The sequence below is a fragment of the Coregonus lavaretus genome (genome assembly GCF_964263955.1).
Source record: "Coregonus lavaretus genome assembly, chromosome: 28".
Taxonomy (NCBI): Eukaryota; Metazoa; Chordata; class Actinopteri; order Salmoniformes; family Salmonidae; genus Coregonus; species Coregonus lavaretus.
In genome coordinates this window covers 24,879,051-24,892,119 of record NC_140015.1, presented here as the reverse complement: position 1 = coordinate 24,892,119, position 13,069 = coordinate 24,879,051, and the positions used below count along the sequence as shown (strand labels likewise).

General features: G+C 47.6%; 1 protein-coding gene across 1 annotated transcript in view; it reads left to right on the top strand.

Moving 5' to 3' along the window:
* Positions 1 to 4,743: 4,743 nt before the first annotated feature.
* The window catches only part of LOC311103511 (voltage-gated inwardly rectifying potassium channel KCNH6-like), a gene marked incomplete at its 3' end in the record, with an annotated part of 55,223 nt that continues 46,897 nt past the window's right edge, over positions 4,744 to 13,069 (top strand). Inside the window, exons 1-2 of the mRNA XM_084145086.1 lie at positions 4,744 to 4,915; positions 7,020 to 7,250. Coding sequence (XP_084001212.1) covers positions 4,840 to 4,915; positions 7,020 to 7,250 — 307 coding nt within the window. The 5' untranslated portion in view covers positions 4,744 to 4,839. The remainder of the gene's footprint in view (positions 4,916 to 7,019; positions 7,251 to 13,069) is intronic.

Sequence of the window (13,069 nt, the reverse complement as noted above, 5' to 3'; positions counted from 1 at the left end):
CTCACTCCACCAGGGTGTGGGCCCTGACGTCTGGCCCACTGCAACTTTTCCAGCCAATCTTTCAGAGGTGGGGGTAAGGACCGGTTACTATTAAAGGGCTTTTTCTCCTCAGCATCTATACGTACTGTAGAACTACGGTGAGAAAGGGGTCACAATGAAGTTATCTCAGGAGTGTACTTCTCAAAATCCCCTACACTTCATCAGTTCCCTTGTTGACCCCAAACATCACACAATCCTGTACACCCCACCCACAGCTTATTGACCCCAAACATCACACAACCCTGTACACCCCACCCACAGCTTATTGACCCCAAACATCACACAACCTTGTACACCCCACCCACGGTTTATTGACCCCAAACATCACACAACCCTGTACACACCACCCACGGCTTATGCACTCACAGGGCTCCTGGCAATACAGACCTCTTCACTCCATGAGAGAGGATGACTAAAATGACCCATCATTTGTACTCTAACAATCATTATAATGAGGATAATGAGTATGCTGCCGTCTTCTTTTCCCGACACTTTTTGAAACCAGTGTGTGTTTGTTTGTCATCTCTCTACGCTAACAGAATCCATAATGAGCTCCCCTAATGCATTTGATTGTACCAGCGCAGAACATCAAGCACTCTTCCTCATCAATCACTACTCCAGTACTCAGCTCTTATTATGTAAAGGTACACAGAGAACTAATGCTGGTAATAAGATGCTAGATGTGTGAGCATCACACACATGCCCTATCTCTTTGTTGCAGCCAGCACCCTTCTCCTCTCAGCCCCCTTGTCCTCTCCCCTCTTCACTACACATTCCTGCCCTACTCGGCCCTCTCACCAAAGGGTCATGGGAAGGCATGTGTGCTTGTTGGTTAATTTTAGCCCTAATTTCATCAAGCCCATTGAGACACAACACAGAACAACCACGTCAACCCCTCCACCAAACACCACCACCCTAAAGCAACTCTCTCTGTCTCTTTGATTCTCTAGCAGACTCCATAAACAACTGCAGTGACTTTTGACACACTAAGGCTACATTTACAGTGGGGGAAAAAAGTATTTAGTCAGCCACCAATTGTGCAAGTTCTCCCACTTAAAAAGATGAGAGAGGCCTGTAATTTTCATCATAGGTACACGTCAACTATGACAGACAAAATGAGAAAAAAATATCCAGAAAATCACATTGTAGGATTTTTAATGAATTTATTTGCAAATTATGGTGGAAAATAAGTATTTGGTCAATAACAAAAGTTTCTCAATACTTTGTTATATACCCTTTGTTGGCAATGACACAGGTCAAACGTTTTCTGTAAGTCTTCACAAGGTTTTCACACACTGTTGCTGGTATTTTGGCCCATTCCTCCATGCAGATCTCCTCTAGAGCAGTGATGTTTTGGGGCTGTCGCTGGGCAACACGGACTTTCAACTCCCTCCAAAGATTTTCTATGGGGTTGAGATCTGGAGACTGGCTAGGCCACTCCAGGACCTTGAAATGCTTCTTACAAAGCCACTCCTTCGGTGTGTTTGGGATCATTGTCATGCTGAAAGACCCAGCCACGTTTCATCTTCAATGCCCTTGCTGATGGAAGGAGGTTTTCACTCAAAATCTCACGATACATGGCCCCATTCATTCTTTCCTTTACACGGATCAGTCGTCCTGGTCCCTTTGCAGAAAAACAGCCCCAAAGCATGATGTTTCCACCCCCATGCTTCACAGTAGGTATGGTGTCCTTTGGATGCAACTCAGCATTCTTTCTCCTCCAAACACGACGAGTTGAGTTTTTACCAAAAAGTTCTATTTTGGTTTCATCTGACCATATGACATTCTCCCAATCCTCTTCTGGATCATCCAAATGCACTCTAGCAAACTTCAGACGGGCCTGGACATGTACTGGCTTAAGCAGGGGGACACGTCTGGCACTGCAGGATTTGAGTCCCTGGCGGCGTAGTGTGTTACTGATGGTAGGCTTTGTTACTTTGGTCCCAGCTCTCTGCAGGTCATTCACTAGGTCCCCCCGTGTGGTTCTGGGATTTTTGCTCACCGTTCTTGTGATCATTTTGACCCCACGGGGTGAGATCTTGCGTGGAGCCCCAGATCGAGGGAAATTATCAGTGGTCTTGTATGTCTTCCATTTCCTAATAATTGCTCCCACAGTTGATTTCTTAAAACCAAGCTGCTTACCTATTGCAGATTCAGTCTTCCCAGCCTGGTGCAGGTCTACAATTTTGTTTCTGGTGTCCTTTGACAGCTCTTTGGTCTTGGCCATAGTGGAGTTTGGAGTGTGACTGTTTGAGGTTGTGGACAGGTGTCTTTTATACTGATAACAAGTTCAAACAGGTGCCATTAATACAGGTAATGAGTGGAGGACAGAGGAGCCTCTTAAAGAAGAAGTTACAGGTCTGTGAGAGCCAGAAATCTTGCTTGTTTGTAGGTGACCAAATACTTATTTTCCACCATAATTTGCAACGAAATTCATAAAAAATCCTACAATGTGATTTTCTGGAAAAAAAATGCTCAATTTGTCTGTCATAGTTGACGTGTACCTATGATGAAAATTACAGGCCTCTCTCATCTTTTTAAGTGGGAGAACTTGCACAATTGGTGGCTGACTAAATACTTTTTTCCCCACTGTACATAGGCAGCCCAATTCTGATATTTTTTCCACTAATTACTCTTTTGAGCAATCACATCAGATCTTTTCACGTCAGAGGTTTTTCAGAGCTGATCTGATTGGTCAAAAGACCAATTAGTGAAAAGAAGATCAGAATTGGGCTGCCTGTGTAAACGCAGCCACACACACACACACACACACACACACGTTACCAAAGATACTGGCATACATCAGAGCTACAGGAGATGGAAGAGAGACATGTCAGAGACATCCAGCTAAAATGATAGGTGGTACTACATTTAAAGCAATGCAGCAATGCATATGAACACTCTCGACACACAGGCACCCCACAGCCACACACACAGACACGGACACAGACATAAACACACACACACGCACACCAATTCCATTAACACATCTAACTCCAGGCCATCAGACTGTTAAATAGTCACCACTATCCGGCCTCCACCCAGTACCCTGCCCTTTACCTTAATCACCCTTACTAGCCGGCTACCATCTGGTACTCTACCCTGCACCTTAGAGACTGCTGACCAATGCACATAGTCATTGAACCCACTTCATATATACAGTTGAAGTCGGAAGTTTACATACACCTTAGCCAAATACATTTAAACTCAGTTTTTCACAATTCCTGACATTTAATCCTAGTAAAAATTCCCTGTTTTAGGTCAGTTAGGATCACCACTGTATTTTAAGAATGTGAAATGTCAGAATAATATTAGAGAGAATTATTTATTTCAGCTTTTATTTCTTTCATCACATTCCCAGTGGGTCAGAAGACTACATACACTCAATTAGTATTTGGTAGCATTGCCTTTAAATTGTTTAACTTGGGTCAAACGTTTTGGGTAGCCTTCCACAAGCTTTCCACAATAAATTGGGTGAATTTTGGCCCATTCCTGTATTTTATTTTACACTTTTTATTGGTGTATCTTTTCTTATCTGCCTCTTGTCACATGACATATAAATGGGCTGTCATTCACTAAGTTGGTTCAGTGGGTGTTTATGAGGAGGGGGGATGCCAATTCCCAGAATTGTGATCTTGTTTGTCTTTTTTTTGTATTATTAAAGGCCCAGTGTAGTCAAAAGCGTGATTTTCCTGTGTTGTATATATATTTCCACACTATGAGTTTGGAATAATACTGTGAAATTGTGAAAATGATGATAATGCCCTTTTAGTATAAGAGATGTTTGAAAAGACAGTCCTAGCAAAATTCTGTCTTGAGAAATTGCTCTTTGCTAAGAAGCTACTTTTGTTTATTTTTGATCATTTTCATTTAAAACAATCACAGTAAAGTACTTAATTGTTACCCAGAAATGATTTGATATTGAGATAAAAATGGCTGCATTGGACCTTTAACTGTGTGGTCACTTATAGCATGAATTCACCAAGAAAGAAGGAAAATGAAACATTTACGGATCACGCACAAACACACTGGACTGACACCCTTCAACCAGTCAAGTATTGATATTAAAGAAGTGAAGAGGAGCGCTACAGAGGCCAAAGAGAGAGAGAGGGACTATTTTTAGAGTGGAGACTTGTGATGTGCAGTGAAGCCGTTGATGAGGGTGTCTCTGCTCACTGTCAAAAAGTGGCAGGCGCCTCTGGTTTGATGATGACTCCCCCTTCCCCCGCGCAGTGCTTGGTAAAACCTGTCAAATGGGGAGGGCGCTAGGGGTGTGTGCATCCGAGATTCGACAAATAGTAGCTTCTTCTACTGTCGGGATGAAACGTAGTGGTTAAGACTTCGATTTACACCTTTTCTTTCACTTCTCTATGATCTTGTTGATGGGGAGGGCGGTGTTGGTTTTTCTCCTTTTCATTAATGATGATAACGACTGGCAGAGCTAGACTAATTATAGAGCCTGTTTATTATTTTGTTGGCAAAGTGAAACGTTTTATGACTAATGAAATACAGTTTTTACACTTGCCTGTGTACGGCGCGCAAAAACCGGCTTCCAGTCCTCTCTCCTGTGGAGCGAGCGCCTTTTTTTTTTATCGCCCTGGCAACTGGTACTAGTGGCTGCTGCCTTGTGACATGTTCTTGTCGCTTTGCTCATCAGCCATCGCATATTGAATTCGCCTTTTTGCACCCGCCTGTACGCGGGGCCATTTTTGCATAGGGTATTTCCCTACGTCTTTTATTTGATTTATTTAAAACTCTGGAGGTTCATGCGTCGGAGAAGTCTAATCTTGCTGAGTCAAAATGCCTGTGAGACGCGGTCATGTAGCCTTCCAGAACACTTATCTGGATACCATTATCCGGAAATTCGATGGACAAAGTAAGTGGACACACTTTGCATTATGACTGAAAAAGTAATAACATAATGTGACTATGAGCAAGCTGTCATAACTGTATCATCCCAAAAACAAACAATTAGACTGGTTGGAAATTAAAATGTGTGCCTTTTCCATGTAGCCATTCAATCATGCAAAGTGTAATAAATGTAAAGACAAATGCATTTTTCTAGTGGTCCCTTGCATTGCACAGGTGTTACTGCATTACCCTGTAAGCCGCTCTCCTTCTATCTCTACATTTTGATTTACAGTTCAAACTTAGGTTATGTCCATATGCATGTACGGAATATACCAAATTGTCATGTTTAATACTATACGTGTGCGTGTGTGTGTTTAATATGTCTTTGCACCTGCCTATGTTTTCCGCATGTTGCATGAATTCACATGCTGCATTAGATTATATTGCATGAGTTGACATGTTCTCTGTCCCTACACTGGTCAGACCACTGGATCCTGATAGAAAGAGTACATTCTGTCTTTGCTTTACAGAGTTTGCATGTGACCACTGACCACTAAAACACACTCTGTTAGTGCATATAACTGAGTGATATCCTTCTTGAACAGGGCCTTATGCAGCACATCACAGCACACTTTACCCCCACAGTGCCTCTCTGTTTTCATGCTTTTGTCTTGAATTAAATGGTATCGTAGTTGACTATTGCTCACACAGAAACCGCACCAGAATTTCTTTGCAACTCACTCAAACAAAACATAACTGATTTATTCAGCAAAGAAGAAATCCAGTTGTTTTAAAAAAGAGTAATGGCTCTGATTAGCACTGAATTGCAATTACAGTAGAGGCCTATAACCTAGCTCAGAAGTGGCCTATCTCTATGCTACTGTAAGTCCGACTGTGCCTGTCACTGTCAGTGTTCTCTAGTCACAGTGTCAAGACAGTCTGTTGACCACAGAGGTACTGCTCAAAATAACCCTCCACCCGCTGCTCCACATTAAAGGGAGAAGATGCAATGTTCCACTTTTCACCTCCATTTCATGTTGAAGGATTTCAGCTTGTTTAATTTGCTGGGCTGGCAGGTGACAGTTCGGAATTAATTGTGTTACTCTGGGATTTTCAAAGCTCTCTGTAGAGGTGTCCTCAGAGACCGATAAGTCCCATCAAACTGATGTCTTCCTTATCTGTGTGTGCGTGCGTAAGCATAGCACGCGAGTGTGCCTGCCTGGTGATGCGTGTGCCAAACCACTGCTGCTTAGCAACAATCTGAATCTGGGTGTCTGTGTTCTGAGGCATTGATAATGACTTTGGATAAGATGTGCTTTCCACCAAACAACCTCACCTATTTACTCTACACAGAGGAACAAGGCGTGAGAAGGGGTTCTGCTTTTTCTGGGCGAAGCACTAAATCGCTCTCCTCTCATTTGTTTCAATGGGGAAGAATGAGAGTTGTGTAACTCAGTTTCACCAGGGGATAATAAGAGGAGTGGAGACAGTCAGAGGCACATACTTTTGAGCAGCATTTCAACATAAACTGTACTGATTGAATATCATGCTGTACAACAATATCAGTGTAGCTGATGGGACTTCGAAGGCAATTGTCATTAGCGCTGGAGACAATAGCCACACTCATGAACCTAGGTAAGGAAGGCTGAAACCTATTGTAGTATATTTTGATCTTGATTGCAGACCAGGGGAGTGGACTGAGGTAGACAGAGATGGAGCCTCAGAGGAACTGTCATTGCTGAGTCCAGCTGCTCCGTATTAGTCCCTCTGGGGCCATCTTGAATCATTGCACTGATATGATTTGTGCTACAGAGAGACAGGCTTGATTACTCCAATTTCAACTTGATGTTGAGGTGAATGTGGTTAGTTGAGTGGGATACTGAAGTTAACACAGTCCAGACTTGAATCGGATCTGATTGAGAGAGACCTCTCCTTGAAATGATCATTACCTGAATATGATAACTGAATGTTTCTGAAGTTGGATAAACTTTGAATGTCCGACTTTGCATATTGCATTTGCTGTAATAAGCCTTCAATTATAATTTTAATGTAATTTCCCACATTCCCACCATATTCGTCCATTTTCATATCTGCTCTGACCTCTACCTCTCCCCTTGGTTTCCTACCAGATCGTAAGTTCCTGATAGCCAACGCCCAGATGAAGGACTGTGGCATTATCTACAGTAACGAGGGCTTCTGCCAGATGTTTGGCTTCTCGCGGGCAGAGATCATGCAGCAGCCCTGCACCTGCCAGTTCCTGGTGGGGCCTGGCACCATGAAGACTGCCCTGACACAGCTGGCACAGGCCCTGCTAGGGTCAGAGGAGCGCAAGGTGGAGATCCTGTACTACAACAAAGAAGGTAAGGAGAAGGTGGAGGGGTAGATTGAGATTCAGAGAGAAAGAGATGGAAAGAGCAAGGGAGTCAAAGTGACAACATTACTCCCCTTCGTTATAGTGGGGAGTGCTGTAAAGGTCACATACAGAATATTTTGGTCCCTCCAAGTGTCATGGCTGTCTCCCTCTCACTTTTATATATAATGCTACTGAATGATGCAGTGTTACAGTATGTTGAGTCAGTTGCTGCAGACTAGGTGAACTCTCATCTACTAATTTACTTGTCTGGGGAGTGGACATGGTGGAGCTGTCTTGGCCTGCTCACCTCACCTGTAACATGTTTATTCATCCCCACTCCCCATTATCCTCCTGTGCATAGCTGCAGGAAGTAGTTTGGGGGTGGGGTGCTGCAGGGGGATGGGGGGATGCAGATTATAATTTTTTTGCTGCGCTACAGACGGCTACATAGGTCCGCTAATACAGGACAAGTAAAGGCACAGTGCACTACTTTTGTGATTTTTAAAATAAAAAATACATTTTAAAAACTTTTCTCACGGCTATGCTCCTGTGTTTTGTCTCTGGTACACAGGACCAGGGGTTGGAAACAAAATTATTTTCCGATCGTTTCGTTCTGAACAGAACCATATATTATTTTTTTCGTTCTACTGTTCCGACCAGCAAAATAAAGTTTGCAACTGGTTCAAACCCCCAAAAAGTACAGTTTATATTGTTCCTGTCACGGATTCTGCCGAGGCTGCTCCTCCTCCTTGCTCGGGCAGGCTTCGGCGTTCGTCGTCCCCGGAGTACTAGCTACTGCCGTTCGATGTTATCGGTGTTTGTTTAGTTTTGTCTGTATTGTTTACACCTGTTCGTCATTATGTTAATTGTTTCCCTTATAATTACCCCTGTCTCTCATCTGTACTTTGTGTGTGATTGTTTTCCCCTTCACGTTTGTCTATTTTGTGAGCGGGTTATTTCCTCCCTGCGTGGAGTTATTTTCTGTGTCCTTTTGGATCCTTTTCGTATTAAAAGTACGTATCCGAGAGTTCTGTGTCCTGCGCCTGACTTCGTTTACCGCATCTCACAGACAGTCGTGACAGAATCACACACCTTACCATGGAGTCAGCAGGAGCGACGGCACCGACTGGATCACTCGAGGAGCGCGTCCTACAACAGGCAGCGATGCTCCAAAATCTTGGTGCCGCTATGGATAACGTTATGAACACTTTGGGACGATGGGAGAGAGGAGGTTTGCCCACACCTCCTCCAACGATACCACCACCATCGGCTACTCCTATCGTCTCACATCCGGAGTCCAGTGGGATTCGGATCTCGCTCCCGAGGGCTTATGATGGCACCGCAGCCGGGTGTCAGGGTTTCCTGCTCCAGGTGGAACTTTACCTGGAAACCATTCACCCGGCACCCTCGGGATACGAGAGTGTATCCGCCCTCATCTCCTGTCTGTCCGGCAAGGCACTGGAGTGGGCCAACGCCGAGTGGGGAGGGATAGACGCCGCTACTGTGAACTATGCGGAGTTCATCCGCCGCTTCAGGGCAGTGTTCGATCATCCCCCGGAGGGGAAGGCGGCGGGTGAGCGTCTATTCCACCTCAGACAGGGGAGGAGGAGCGCGCAGGAATTCGCACTGGACTTCCGAACTCTGGCTGCCAATTCGGGATGGAATGAGAGGGCCCTCATCGACCACTACAGATGCAGCCTGAGGGAGGACGTTTGTCGAGAGCTGGCCTGCAGGGACACCAACCTAAGCTTCGATCAGCTGGTGGATATGTCGATTCGCTTGGATACCCTGTTGGCTACCCGCGGACGTCCAGCGCTGGGGCCGTCCATTCCATCCCCCAGCACCTCCGAGCCGAGCCCTATGGAGCTCGGGGGTGCTGGTAGTAGGGAGGCCAGGAAGGAGGCTGTCCCCTGCACCAACTGTGGCCGCCGAGGACACACGGCGGTTTGGTGCTGGGGAGGGTCTCCTCGGATTCGAGGCAGCAGGCAGCGCACTGATGAGTCATTCCCGGTGAGTAAGGTCCCAACTCACCCAGAGCTCTCTGCTGTTCATATGTGTATCCAAGTGATGTTTCCAGAAGTTTCTTCTTACTCCCAGCATAAGGCGCTAGTCGATTAAGGCGCAGCTGGGAATTTTATCGATCGCCATTTCTCATATAAGTTAGGGATCCCTATATTACCAGTCGATGTGCCCTTCCCTATCCATGCCCTAGATAGCTGGCCTTTGGGGTCGGGATTGATTAGGGAGGTCACAGCGCCACTGAAGATGAAAACACAGAAGGGTCATGAGGAGACTATACAGTTGTATTTAATTGACTCCTGCGTTTCCAGTGGTGTTGGGACTTCCCTGGTTAATATCTCATGACCCCAACATTTCATGGCAACAGAGGGCTCTCAAGGGATGGTCTGATCAGTGTGTGGGGCGGTGTGTAGGTGTTTCCGTAGGGGCAACGACGGTGGAGAGTCCGAACCAAATGCCCCCAATGCACATTCCTCCTGAGTATGCCGATTTGGCAAGCGCCTTCTGTAAGAAGAAGGCGACTCAATTACCACCTCATCGACAGGGGGATTGTGCGATAGACCTCCAGGTTGGCGCGGCGCTCCCTCGCAGCCATGTGTATCCTCTGTCTCAGGAGGAGACGGCTGCTATGGAGACATACGTCGCCGAATCCTTGAGACAGGGATACATACGGCCTTCCACTTCTCCTGCGTCCTCAACTTTTTTTTTTGTGAAGAAGAAGGATGGGGGTTTACGCCCGTGTATTGATTACCGTGGTCTCAATCAGATCACTATTAAATACAGCTATCCTCTCCCTATGATTGCTAGTATGACGGAGTCATTACACAGGGCGCGCTTCTTCACAAAATTGGATCTCAGGAGCGCTTACAACCTGGTGCGCATTCGGGAGGGAGATGAGTGGAAAACAGCCTTCAGTACCACCTCGGGTCACTATGAGTACCTCGTCATGCCATACGGTCTAATGAATGCTCCTTCAGTCTTCCAATCATTTGTAGACGAGATTTTCCGGGATTTGCATGGACAGGGGCAGTGGTGTATATTGATGACATTCTGATATACTCCGCTACACGTACCGAGCATGTGTCCCTGGTACGTCGGGTGCTGGGTAGACTGTTGGAGCATGATCTGTATGTGAAGGCAGAGAAATGTCTGTTTTTCCAGGAGTCCATCTCCTTCCTGGGACACCGGTTGTCTGCGTCAGGGGTGGAGATGGAGATTAACCGCGTTTCAGCCGTGCGTAATTGGCAGACTCCAACTACAGTAAAGGAGGTGCAGCGGTTTTTGGGTTTTGCCAATTACTACCGGAGGTTTATCCGGGGTTTTGGACAGGTAGCGGTTCCCATTACCTCCCTGCTAAAGGGGGGCCCGGTGCGTTTGCAGTGGTCGGCTGAGGCGGACAGGGCGTTTAGTCATTTGAAGGACCTGTTCACCTCAGCTCCGGTGCTGGCACATCCGGATCCCTCTTTGGCATTCCAAGTCGAGGTGGATGCGTCCGAGGCGGGGATCGGTGCTATACTGTCTCAGCGCTCGGGCACGCCTCCAAAACTCCGCCCCTGTGCTTTCTATTCTAAGAAGCTCAGTCCGGCGGAGCGCAATTATGACGTGGGGGACAGGGAGCTGCTAGCTGTGGTCCAGGCCCTGAAGGTGTGGAGACATTGGCTTGAGGGGGCTAACCACCCTTTTCTCATTCTGACTGACCATCGTACCCTGGAGTACATCCGGGCAGCGAAGAGACTGAACCCTCGTCAGGCTAGGTGGGCCATGTTTCTGGCCCGGTTTGTCTTTAAGATCACGTATATCCCCGGGTCACAGAACGTTAAGGCAGACGCCCTGTCCCGACGATATGACACAGAGGAGAGGTCCATTGAGCCCACTCCCATACTACCGGAGTCTTGTCTCGTGGCACCGGTGGTGTGGGAGGTCGACACGGAAATCGAGCGGGCGTTACGTACAGACCCTTCTCCCCCAGAGTGTCCAGAGGGACGGAGGTACGTGCCGCTCGAGGTCCGTGACCGACTGATTTATTGGGCTCACACGTCACCCTCCTCTGGTCATCCTGGTATTGGTCGGACGGTGCACTGTCTTAGCGGGAAGTACTGGTGGCCCACCTTAGCTAAGGACGTGAGAGTTTACGTTTCTTCCTGCTCGGTGTGCGCCCAGTGTAAGGCGCCTAGACACCTGCCCAGGGGGAAGTTGCAACCTCTCCCCGTTCCACAACGGCCGTGGTCTCACCTGTCGGTGGATTTTGTCACGGACCTTCCCCCCTCCCAGGGGAATACCACGATCTTGGTCGTTGTGGATTGGTTTTCTAAGGCCTGCCGTCTCATCCCTATGCCAGGTCTTCCTACAGCCCTACAAACGGCCGAAGCCCTGTTTACTCACGTTTTCCGGCACTACGGGGTGCCTGAGGATATAGTGTCTGATCGGGGTCCCCAGTTCACCTCTAGAGTGTGGAGGGCGTTCATGGAACGTTTGGGGGTCTCGATCAGCCTTACCTCGGGTTTTCACCCTGAGAGTAATGGGCAGGTGGAGAGAGTAAACCAAGATGTGGGTAGGTTTCTGAGATCATATTGCCAGGGCCGGCAGGAGGAGTGATCGGGGTATATCCCCTGGGCAGAGATGGCTCAGAACTCTCTCCGCCACTCCTCCACTAATCTCACTCCTTTCCAGTGTGTGTTGGGCTATCAGCCGGTTCTGGCACCCTGGCATCAGAGCCAGATCGAGGCTCCTGCGGTGGATGAATGGTTTCGGCGCACGGAGGAGACATGGAACGCTGCGCACGTCCATCTGCAGCGGGCCATCAGACGGCAAAAGGCGAGCGCCGATCGCCACCGCAGTGAGGGTCCGGTTTATGCACCGGGAGATAGGGTCTGGCTCTCGACCAGAAACCTGCCCCTTCACCTGCCCTGCCGGAAGCTGGGCCGGCGGTTTGTGGGGCCATTTAAAGTCCTGAGGAGATTGAACGAGGTATGTTATAGGTTACAGCTGCCTGTTAATTATCGCATTAACCCCTCGTTTCATGTGTCTCTCCTCAGGCCGGTGGTAGCTGGTCCACTCCAGGAGAATGAGGTACGAGAGGCCCCTCCGCCCCCACTTGACACCGAAGGGGCTCCGGCGTACTCAGTCCGTTCCATCGTGGATTTGAGGCATCGGATGGGGGGTCTGCAGTATCTCGTGGAGTGGGAGGGGTATGGTCCGGAGAAACGGTGCTGGGTCCCTAGGAGGGACATCCGAGTTCCACCGGAGTCAGCCAACTCGCCCTGCTCCACGTCCTCCTGTCCGTCCCCGAGGCCGGGGTCGGCGCACAGCTGGAGCCGCGCGTCAAGGGGGGGGGGGGGGGGGGGTACTGTCACGGATTCTGCCGAGGCTGCTCCTCCTCCTTGCTCAGGCAGGCTTCGGCGTTCGTCGTCCCCGGAGTACTAGCTACTGCCGTTCGATGTTATCGGTGTTTGTTTAGTTTTGTCTGTATTGTTTACACCTGTTCGTCATTATGTTAATTGTTTCCCTTATAATTACCCCTGTCTCTCATCTGTACTGTGTGTGTGATTGTTTTCCCCTTCACGGTTGTCTATTTTGTGAGCGGGTTATTTCCTCCCTGCGTGGAGTTATTTTCTGTGTCCTTTTGGATCCTTTTCATATTAAAAGTACGTATCCGAGAGTTCTGTGTCCTGCGCCTGACTTCGTTTACCGCATCTTACAGACAGTCGTGACAGTTCCTTTCTGTTCCTTTTCCTGTTCCTTTTTATTTATTTTACATTTAGCTTGACAGTAAATTACATCACCAGTTATGCAGTATGGATAGAGCAG